General features: G+C 35.6%; 1 protein-coding gene across 1 annotated transcript in view; it reads right to left on the bottom strand.

Annotated features, from left to right (window-relative positions):
• LOC107092001 (E3 ubiquitin-protein ligase TRIM39-like) overlaps window positions 1-11,045 on the bottom strand; it is a 24,139-nt gene extending 13,094 nt beyond the window's left edge. Inside the window, exons 1-10 of the mRNA XM_015386266.1 lie at window positions 10,990-11,045; window positions 9,322-9,552; window positions 8,854-9,229; window positions 8,658-8,753; window positions 6,487-6,720; window positions 6,140-6,287; window positions 5,984-6,010; window positions 5,773-5,837; window positions 5,542-5,664; window positions 4,072-4,358 (exon numbers count right to left, since the gene is read on the bottom strand). Of these exons, the coding sequence (XP_015241752.1) occupies window positions 4,072-4,358; window positions 5,542-5,664; window positions 5,773-5,837; window positions 5,984-6,010; window positions 6,140-6,287; window positions 6,487-6,720; window positions 8,658-8,753; window positions 8,854-9,229; window positions 9,322-9,552; window positions 10,990-11,042 (1,640 nt within the window). The 5' untranslated portion in view covers window positions 11,043-11,045. The remainder of the gene's footprint in view (window positions 1-4,071; window positions 4,359-5,541; window positions 5,665-5,772; window positions 5,838-5,983; window positions 6,011-6,139; window positions 6,288-6,486; window positions 6,721-8,657; window positions 8,754-8,853; window positions 9,230-9,321; window positions 9,553-10,989) is intronic.
• Window positions 11,046-11,780: the final 735 nt, after the last annotated feature.

The following is an 11,780-nucleotide window of genomic DNA, read 5'->3' as shown; positions in this document are numbered from 1 at the left end:
TTTTTTATCCTGTGGTAAATTCCAAAACCAGATTAAAACTTGAAGTTTGAGGTGTAGCAATGGCAACACAGAAGACAAAGAGTAGTGGATAATACTGTTGGTAATGATTGACATCAGAGAGAGAAAAACAGGTTTTAATAGGGAATGCCATTAAAAGGTCAACATAGCAGGAAGAGGGCTAAGCCCGGGAATAATGTCAACACCAGACAGGAGGGACAATAACAAGAATTGAAGGAAGGTAACAAGAGTTCAACAGACATGCTGGAGCAATGGTTTGGTCGAAGCAGCTGATGGAAAAATCTATTTTGTCAAAATGATTTCACTACGTTACAGAAAACCAAGGAGAGCATGTGTGGGTGTAAAGGGTACGGAGATTTAACCAACTGGTCAAAAGGGAGAGTGGTCTGAACACTGCCTGCTCTTATTGGATGATGCAAGGACCACAGTATGGGAGGTTCTACCTTCTTTTCATCACTAAACATGAAATCTTAAATAAATAAAAATAAAGTTGAACTATTTAACACATATTTTATCCTGAGCTGTAGTTCATAACACCAGTAGTATCATTCTCCTATGAGAGAGGAAGAAATAACCTAAAAATATATTGGCTAGTTGCCATGTTATGTAAGCAAAACTTTTCTCACACAAATACCAGCCGCCTGGTGCTGCTAATGGCTTCTACTTTGTTAGCATTAAAGTTTTACCAATAATGAAACAGAGAAAAAAGAACAGCTTTCTGAGGAAGAAAGGTCTACTGCTCCACCTTACAACTATGCTACAGTACTGCAAAAAATAGAAATCTCAATAAGTAATTTTTTCTTAAAATAAGTGCGTTTTTCCTTGAATTGAGGAGGTAAGTAAGACACTTTGCCAATGGAACAAGACAATTTCCTTTTAAAATAAGAAAAAACAATTTTATCGTCTTATTTCAAGTAAATATTATCTAACTATCTTATTTTAAGAGGAAAAATACTCATTCCATTGGCAGATCATCTTATTTACCTGCTCAAATTAAGGGTAAATATACTTAATTTAAGAATTTTGTACTTATTTCTGGATTGTTTTTGCAGTAAGATCAATAATGATCCAGATAAGACTTAGTAACTTGATGTGCACTGATACACACAGGCATGTGCTGACAGCGGTGGATGCTAGGAGGATAGCCCGGGACTTCACACAGCATGACAGGCTGAACCACTTCAGGGAGTTTTAGAGCAGAGTTATGCTTGACATTTCTTTTAAAACTACCTTTATGCTTATAACCTATATTTTATCAGCTGTGATTTAATAATCCTAAGTGGAAATAAATTGGGCATTGGGTGGGTAAATTTCAGAAAAAAGTACAAAAATAAACACTGTGTAAATATCACGTTCAGGGACAGCAGCCTTTGTCAGCAATGCATTTTGGTGTCTAGAAAAGGTTTAATTTGTCTAATGGTGTCTTATAAAGAGAATACCGTTGTTTTGTCCATGTCCATGTGCATTGGGTAAAGGTATTTGGAAAAGAGCCCAGTGGGCTATAATAATAGTCTAAGCCAAAACAGTTAGCTCCCTGAAGTATAGGATCCCATTTACGGAGAAGATCGAGCACAGACGACTGATAAAACAAAAAGGATTTTAAGGCATTTATTTTCTCAGGAAATACATTATTAACCTTTAACAGGTTAAAGGTTAATAATGTGAATCTCATGTATAAATGTATGTGTAGATTATCTGTGTCATACAATAATTTAATAGCAATTTTAGTAAACCCTGTTTTTAGTACAGTGAGATTTTTCTCAAGATTGTGGAAACATTGGCGTCATCACTTATTTGTGGCTCAGTGACTGTCATGCTTCTTTTTGTTTTCTTTTTCTTTTGTTTTCTTTTGTTTTTACTATGGACCTCTTTTGTGTCTGAAATAAAGATTGATTGATTGATTGATATAGTTTAGTAGCTTACCATATTTTGGGAGGGAAAAGCATAATTTAGGTATTTTTTACCAAATAAAATCAAGGGCGACCTGTATGTATATCTGAATGCACATGCGCAAATGAGCTGATGGTAAGAACAAGGAAGAAGACAAAGGTAATGGCGATGAATGACTGACTTTTCTTCTTGTTAAAGCATAAACTGCACCTTAGCCCAAAAGGTAGACTGAATCTATTTTTTTCTGGTGTCCTGCAGGTTATTGTTATATAGTAGTACATTTGCTACTCATTTAAACAGCCCGGTGCATGTTTAGTACTTGTAGTTAGCAGTAGTTGAGCAAATAGATAAAAATGTATTTAAATTTGTAGCAGTAGCTTGCTTTTCAAACTGTTCAGAAAAGAGAGTTGTTCCCAAACAGCAGTCTTTTTCCTGGTAATGCAGCTTTGTGCATATTCTCTTACATATGGTAATTAACCACTAAAATACCTGCGGCTTTAAATCAGGTGCGCCTAATGTACGGTATGAACAAAACAAGATTTTCCCCCTAATTTTAGCTTGTGCCTTTAACAATTCTTTGCATACATAATTTTTTATTAAGGAATTTATGATATAATCCTTTTCTTTTAAATATCCCAAAGTCTTTGTTTACTCACAGTTTAAAAGTAGAGTAGATATATTTTTAAAATACATGTAAAACTCAATGCAAGAACATTCCTTTGAGATGATAGACAGGGTGGTGTTTAATTTTGTTAAAAATAATAGTCTAAACAGAACTGTACTCTTAACTTCATCAAGAATTTATTTGTGAAAGAACAATGTTTGCACGTCGTGCATCTGCAGTCATGTTGCACAAACAGTACATGGTTTTCTCTTCCTTTATAAGAAAGACTTTATTAATCATAATTAACCGATGTGCATCGGTCGAATGCATAGGTAAATGACCCCACACTGTCACACTATATTTATACAGTTCGTTCTAAACATTTAAAAATTAATCAGTTATTCTCTTGTTTCAAAGTGATACATTTTTCCAGTGTTTAATAACTCAAGCTTCCTAAAAAACAAACATCAAAAAAGCTGTGTGTAGAAAAAAATTTAATTGACCTTTGAATGCGTGAAGCTATGCTTCTAATGCAGGAAAAACAAAAACATGATGGAAAGACAGAGAACGAGGATTAATAAGCTGTAAAACCAGATAATCCACTGTTACTGGCTCTGCTGCCAACAATGTTTGGTAACCAAGCATAAAAACTGGAGCACGAAGCTGCTGGTTCCAGGAAGATAAAGAAGCAATAAAGTCCCTAAGATTGACATATACATTTTAAACAAAGGGTATAACAGTGACAGAATACATACTGACGAATGCGGGTATGCAAGGTATTTGATGTACACTTGCTTTGCTTCATTTGGAAAAGCTGCAAGAAGCATGCCAGCAGTCTTTAAAATAAGGTTATAAAAATGCAAACTGTCGGTTGGTTCTTAAAGGAAAAGTCCGGTCACCAAGGAATAACCAATGGGTCATTATTTACACCTAAAACTAATCAGTTTGGATTGATTTAATGAATTAAGAGTTAATCAGTAAAAAAATAAAAACAATATTTTTCACTGAGGCCGTGACCGGCCATTTTTCGTTGTTGGATTGCTAACTTGAAGAGGGAGAATTTGCCATCCAACTTCTGGCCAGAGGAAAAACACGTCATTAATCACTAGATACAGCACTGGGAATTGCACAAAAGCCGATACCGAACCGTTACGTCACAAACCGGTAGGTGGCAGTAGTGTTCTTTGACAACCATGCATGTCTCTGGTAAAGCATATTCAAATTAAATTACTCTTAATTAAAAACACTTAATTTATTGAAAGCTATGTAATCATTTCATACCTAAAGTACTTCCAGAAGTTTGAATTCTGAATATGACCGGACTTTTCCTTTAAGTTTTTCAACATACTCAATGGGTTACTAATAATAAACATAAAAAGTTTAACAAAGGTTAACCAAGTGCTTGTTAAAACCTTTAAAATGCTGTAAACTTCATTATATATCCTTTACTGAATTAACCTTAATGCACTGCAGTCTCTAGAGTGAGCCCAGTTTCCACCGGACAGATAATCAGTGGCGCTGTGTTCCTCCCATTGTCATGAAGGCAGGGATTAAAGTATGGGTAGACAGGCTCTGTAAAACAACACCCTTTGTAGGTGTAGATATGACTCTTTGTATCGGCATTGTAGAATGACACCGATCCATCTTCATAGTCCAAGTATATGCCCACTTTCGATGGGATTTCCTGAAGCTTTAGGATAACGGATGGTCCAGCACAGGCCCGAAGACTCTCACCCTTCCTCCTGCAGATCGCCCAGTAACCGTTGTCTGGACGGACAGTAATGGAGCCCTTCCTGTTAATGGACTCCTTGGCTACACCAAGATCCCAGTCGGTTTTATCTCCTACCTGTAAAACAAATGCAGAGCACAGAACTAAAGCACGGATGTAACTGCATAAGGAAATTGCTAAATTATTACACAGATCTTTCAAATGAATAATTCCTTAAAACACACTTTAGGAAAACTATTTCTGATAATTGCTACAGCGGTCTGTCCAGAGCGTACACTACATCCCAACCATGGACCTTGTTGAAATATGCTGTTTTGCCATAATATATGTTTTTGAGTAACAAAAAGTACTGTAGATTGAGGATATGACGCCACTGAAATGTTTCTTTGTAGATGAAGCAGCAAAAATCAATCACAAGAATGATGAGCGGCATATGTCATTCTATTATAAGACAAAACAAAAACCACAAACGTACTGTAAAAATTAAGGCTTATAAAGAATGCTTGTTAAAGAGGCATTACAGCATTTCCTTATAATACTGCCACCTGTGACCAAAACACAGAACTGCAGCTCTCTTCTGTTTGTTTTCATAGCTCAGTGTTCTTTATTTGTTCAATGTTCTCTGTTTTTATTTTTTATTCATTTTACGGAGTGGAGTTGCCACTGGTGTCTGAGCATCCATAAAATCCACCTTGATTATAACACTGATTGCTGGGTCGGACAGATATAACATGAACACGCTTGAGGTCAAATCCACAAACAGCTCCAGAACTTCTGACCCAAAGTCAAATGAGGAAAATAGGCTACAATCTTATATATGCATCGGCGCTGATCTACTGAGGAGCCAGTCTGCTCATCAAATGATGTTTTAGTTGTAAAGGGTAAAAAAAAAAGTCTATTTTAAAGATATTTTTCAATAAAAGCTTTATTTCTCTTTAAACTTTTGAGCTTTCTAAGCCTGAGTTTACTTTCTTGTCTGAATAAAATTAAATTGACCAGCAGCTCAATGTCTGATCCTTTGAGTCTCTGCCAGACTACTTACGGATAAGTGTGATACTTACCCAAATTAAATAAAATACTCTATAGATACAAAATTCCAAGCCTTTTGATGCAGCTGGTTATTTTGTTATAATCATTGTTAATAAAACATGCATGATAAACATTTACATTTTAACTTTTTTGTTGTAGTTTCCATCAATATTCAAGATCTAAATTATCTCCACATATGACTTGTTTTTACCACAGTATTTGACTGTGTAGTGTTTGCAGTTCAGCAATGGGTCTAACTCTACCAACCTACCTTAACCACCCAATATCTCCTCCCAAAGGTGTAGCTTTGCTGCCCCAGGACGGCAACACAGGAATCGAACCTGCGGGGGTCCTTAGGGAGCGACTGTATTCCTTGCTGGCCGCTCAGGCTCACCTATGGATCACCAGGAGATTATTACATATTAGCAACAAAAACACTGACATCCAAAAGTCTGAGAAGGGTTTATAGTGACAGACGAAGGTGTCTCACTGTGAAACACACCTTTTTACCATCGGGGGACAGAAGCAACCAGTTGGCAGCAGTTCTAGGATCCAGAGTCACATCCACTAAAAATAAATGGATATAAAGAATGGAAACGTCACTCAGTATCAATAAAGTTTCAATCAATAAAAACAAAATTGTTCAGATGCAGAAGTTTGAGACAATTTATAAACTATAGTAAAGGAACCCTCTTAAAGATTCACATGCATACCTGCATAATTGCCAATCTTGTTGATTTCTGAAAAGAAAGAGGGAAAAAAAAAGGTTTTAAAATTATTCAGTGAATTATCTTGGGTGCAACACGGTCAAATCTTTATAAAAGACTTAATGGAGATTTTTCTGTTATGTCAATTGAATAAGTACTGACCTTCTGCACAAAGGTTCTTTTCCAATTCCCGGCAGAGGTCCACCAGCTTGGAGAAACTTGCCCTGACACTTCTAATGTAAATATCAGGCTCAACACTGACCTCAGACCAGTTTGTGGAGGATGGAGGAGAAGTCAGGCATGGGAAGCTCTGGAATAGTAGATTCCGAATGCAAAAAATTTTACGTTTATTAGGCAGAAAAATGCTGCTGTTATATATTTCTAACAGGACAAGCAGAGTGAATTAATATCTAATGTGTCTAATTTGCTGCTAAATCTAACCTGCAATCACATTAAAACAAGTAGTGCTTTATGAAAGATTAGTTTACATCATCGTTAAAATGTCTGACCTGCAGGAGATGAAGCTGGTCCTTGGTGTCCTTCAGATATTGCAGCTCACTGCATCTCCTCTGCAGTTCATCGATCTCCTGGTTGAGCTCTTCTATTAGGTCTTCTCCTCTCCTCTTTGCCGCTTCATGCTTCTCTTCAATCTCCTCTATGAGCAGAGCTTGGTTTCTCTCAATGGCCTTTATTGCCATGCTGGCAATATGAGCACTAGTTTGTATCTCTTTGTCTTTATCAATCTGCAAAAAAAGGAAACAGAATTATCCAGAAGTCTTTTTCATTTTCATGAAATTACCCTAAGCTTTTTGAGATTGAACACAATTTGTTGCCAGAATATATTTCAAAACGTCACTTTATGCGTACATCTTATTATATTTGTTACCCAATGAAAACATCACAACCTATACTTCCTGTAGCAATAAGTAGTTGAGACAAATTATTGATAACTGAACATAATCCTGATTGGTTTTGTCCCAAACAAAGCAGTTGGGACCTTTTAAAGCACCGTTTAAGTACAGGTCAGTCCAATCAAAGGTACAGGTTCAGATCTAAAGTCATTTTTTTCTAAATTATCTGTTTTTTATACTAGACCAAACTTTTCTTCTCACATATTTGACTAATGTACAGTCTATTGTTTCTTTTTTCTGCTTCTCTGCAGAGACCTGTTCACATGCAGTTCAATCAAATATTCAAAATGAAAGATCAAAACTATGAATGGAAATTTTTTTCAGTAACTTTGTTCTCGGGTGATTCATTGAACTACTTCAAAGATTTTACAAGGTGAGTCATAAACAAGTCTGATCAAAAACAAAGTGAAGATGCTAATGTTTGTTCACTAATTCAATTAATTGCTACATAGTAGGAATATGTGAAAGAACATGAGGAACATTTTTTCAAAATATAGCCTCAGGGTTTAGTTACATGCATTTTTAGAGTCCTGTTGTTACCTTGCAGCAACTAAAATGTAATAATAATAATTAAATTACTAATTAGTTTTACTTATCACACAAATGTTCACCATATTTTACCTATAAACCATTTCACTTCCTACATTGTATTGATTTTACAGTAATTATGCAATGTCAATTCTTTAATGACATAAAAAGCCATTACGGAGGTTTTTTTAATGTTACTGCCACCTGTGGCGAAAACATAGAAGTGCAGCGCTCCTCTGTGGTTCTCGTAGTTTGCGCCCAAGTTTACCAAAGCTGTTTTTAATTTTCTTTCTCCATTCATGGGGCTGCTATTGGTGTCTGATATGAGCTGGGCAGCGGAATTTCCCAAAAAAAAGAATAAAAAAATTGTAAAAAAAATGCTTCAAATATTTGCTAGTTTTTACCCATTTAACATGGACAAGATTGACGTCACATCTGTTAAACAGTGCGGCAACCACTGACCCGAAGTACATTACTGAAAAATAGGCCATAGGCTTATAGATGCATCGGTGCTGAATTACCAAGGTGTCAGTCTGCTCACTTAACGAGGTTTTAGTCATAAATAAAAAGGCTATTTTGGACATACTTTTTAGTGAACACGTACATAATGTCTCTTTAACTTGACTCAAGATCATGGACAAAAAAAACTTGAAAAAAATTAACAAAACCAGAACATATCTTGGATGCACATTTTCAATAAATACAGTTTTTATGTTGCAAAAGCCTAATAGTGCAAAACAAATTAACTTCTTTTGAGAAAATGGTAGAGCTTAAAGTGAAAATCCGCGTTTGTCAAGTTCAGTCATTTTCTTTTACTGTTATCCGCAATTCAACTGAAAGTCAAACTAACCAAATTCTTTCAGTTCCCGAAATGCCTTTACCTGCTTTGCGGACTTTCAAAAAAACAAACAAAAAATACATTTATGGCTGAATTATTGTCTACTTGTCTACTGCTCATGTATTTTCAAAACAAGATGACAAAACAGCCCAAATGTCATATCCTTACAGAAAGTTATGTGAGAAAAAAAAAAATCAGATAAAAAGATTTAAGGTAAGAAAAGCAATCTTATTAAACCAGATAAGATTAAACTGGCAGAATTCACTACAAATAGCTCTCCTGATCATACACTGGTATCGTACTGACATTGTAATTAATGTATACATTGCAATACGTTAATTGAAAACTTTTAATTTGGCAAAAGATACTTTGAATTCAATCTTAGCTGAAATAAAAGCCTTACCCTGCTCAGCTCTATAGAGTTCTTGAGCTCTTCACATTTTTTGAGCCTGTTCTGAATCATTTGTTGAATCTCAGATTGAGCCACCTTCAAATGTGCCTGGAAAAGAGTTAAAATTATAGCATTGATTAATACAGTTTGATTCATTAGGATAGTAGTAGATTGTTTGGAATTATGACGGGTATTTATTATGGGTTACCTTGATCCTCCTGCTCTCTTTCTCCATAGGAACGATTTCATGTTGCTTATGGTCTCTCTCAGTGCAGCTCCGACAAACAGGAGTCTGGTCCTTTTTGCAGAACATCTCCAGCGGCCTGTTGTGTTTTCTGCAGAGGTGTCTTGTGCTAAAGGTGGCCGGATCCGTCAGACTATGCTTCATCATCACCGGATCCCTCAGATGAGGGCCCAGGTGCATTTCACAATAAGACGCTTGGCAGACCAGGCATGACTTCACTGCTGTCTGCTTGTTTTCGCTGCAGATGTCGCAAGGTATTGTGTCAGATTTCAAGGACCGTCGGGAGGTATTTTTCCTTGGTGCTGGCTCTGGTTTGCAATCTTGTTTTGTTTTTATAGATCTTTTTGTTAAAAAAAAAGAAAAGAACATATGTTTAATAAAATGGAAAACAGACATATTTAATGTGTTTAAAATATTGTACTAGCTCTATACCTTTTGAATTGTTCCGTAATGTCTTTTAAGCTTACATTCACCCTGAGGGTTGGTCGGGTTTGGAATGCCTCTTTGCAAAGTGGACATTCACATTTGCGGCTCGCATCCCAGAAACCCTGAATACAATCCATGCAGAAGTTGTGGCCACATGGGATAGACACCGGATCGGTGAAACTATCCATGCAAATGACGCACAGAACTTGGTCCTGAGTCAGAATAAATGCCATGTTTCTGGGTAAGAAAACAAGAGATTCAAGGTTACCTTTTCATGGAAGTGAGAGGCAGATAAAATAAAATATGCTTTATTCTGTTTGCAAGAAAAAAATTTGTTAATTACCTAACAATTAAAAGAGTTGTGAACGTTAACAAACAAAAAAAATAATATACAATAAATTAGTGACCCTTATATGAGTTTTATTATATTGCAGACCATATGATTTTTTTTTTTTTTTTACATTTCACAAATGAAATTACAGTGGACCTTTACATGTTAATTATTTGTAAAAGGAAAAAAAAAATATACTAGTTATTAATAAAAACTAAGTTTTTCATTATATAATACATCTAAATAAATAAATGAATATGCATAGTCAGATTTTTTATCCTGAAATCCTCACAAGCAAAGTGTCAAGAAAGTTCATATTATTTAACACTTTTATCCATTTTCTGAGTTAAATTCGGTTTAGGTATTAATTGAGTTTGAGTACAAAGTACTTTTTAATCTCAAAGGAGGATAAATGTGTTGCAAATTTTACTCTCAAAGGGTCACTGTATGTTGTGTGGAGCGGGAGCAGGCAAGATGCAGACCTAAATGGTGAAGCTAAAGCAAACGTAGATAATGATGGCAGTTATGTTCAAAATTTTCCCTGGGAAAAATGTATTCATATTCATGTTTTAATTTTCCCATCTGACTCATTTCTATGCATGTTTACTACGTCTGCTCGTAATCACAATTTCTTAATAGTAAATACTGTACCATTAATCACATCCTCATGATTCTAAAATAAATGCATCTTCTTTGGATTTAGCGTTTTTCTGCAGCCATGCTGAGTCTAATTAAACACCTTTGTTGGAGAAATTTCATTACTGATTTTAATGCAGAACATGTGAATGCGAGCAACATTTCATAAGGCGCATTACGAAATAAAGCAAAACAAATAGAGACAGTAACAAATGTCTGCTTTTGACGTTTCAAATCTAAAGTTTTGGTTATGTTAATTATGGGACGGTGTCTTGCAAAAAAAAAAAATATATATCTAAATTTCCTGACGATTATTTCTAACATGTACCATGCTTAGTCCAGCACATGCTGTAATCCCCTTTCTGATTTTTCATAAACTCCTCCATTCAGTTCTGTTTTTTATTTTTTTTATTTTAACACACCCAGGAGATCTCAAGATTACTATACAAAAAAAAAAAAAACTAATAAAAAGAAGAATAATATCCTGCAGATTTCTCAGGCATATACGAAACAGTTCTGCTCATATTCACACCTGGAAGGTTTTGAAACATGCACAGGACCGCAGGAGGAGAATGCCAGTGTAAATCACATTGTTTTTAGGTTTCACAATTTTGGTGACCTTTTTCAAAAATGCAATTATATTTTTTTTAAATATCCAAAATAAAGCATGGCCATTATGCAAGGTACAAAAACTGACAATGTCTTACCTGTAGCAGTCTTCACCTGGTGTGTGACTGTTGCAGCACCAACTGACTGTCATGACACTAAGACATATGGGCTAAGCTACTCCCACAAGGGCATAAAGACCAACTTGTTACTCCAGTTTTCCTGTCCGCTCTAAGTTTCATTAACTGAGAAATCCTTTAAAGACTTCCTTTTTTACTATGTTTGCTCTCATAACAGCACACAGAAAAGATTAAGAAAAGATCAAGAAAAGTATATCTGTATGGGTTAAAAGGATGGGCTATTTTAAAGAGATGGGCTTTCTGACTAGTTTTGGTCAGCATGTAATAGAGGGACTAAAGACCCTGCACCCCATGGTGATGACTGGTGGAGCAGAAAGGAGGCTGAATGCATGGCAATGAGGACCAGTAGGTGAAATAAATCTGGAGGGATGAGATTATGAATAGCTTGAGAGTGAGTAAAATAATTTTGCAGAGGATGCAGGATTTAAACAAGAGCCATGAAAGCTTCTGCAGGACAGGAGTGATCTGATTATAAGAAGGATTTTTGATGACAACACAGACGTCCAATCTCTAAACCATCCGTAGGTTGAGAGCAAGAAAAAAAACTAATCAGATTTACTAAAACGATTTTTGTGTCAACAAGGAAGAGCTCTTTTTTTCCTCTGTTTCAATTCAGAAAATATTGAAAACTAGTGATTGAGCTCCTGAAAACAAATTATAAGGTAGAGGGTTAGAGGTAGAGGGTGGGGATATTGGAGCTTTCTTTGGAGTACAGCTGGGTTTCATAAGCTTAGAAATAAAACCTGATCCCA

Source organism: Cyprinodon variegatus, unplaced genomic scaffold (assembly GCF_000732505.1).
Source record: "Cyprinodon variegatus isolate N-32 unplaced genomic scaffold, C_variegatus-1.0 Scaffold361, whole genome shotgun sequence".
In the NCBI taxonomy this organism is placed as follows: domain Eukaryota; kingdom Metazoa; phylum Chordata; class Actinopteri; order Cyprinodontiformes; family Cyprinodontidae; genus Cyprinodon; species Cyprinodon variegatus.
This window is presented reverse-complemented; position numbering and strand designations above follow the sequence as displayed.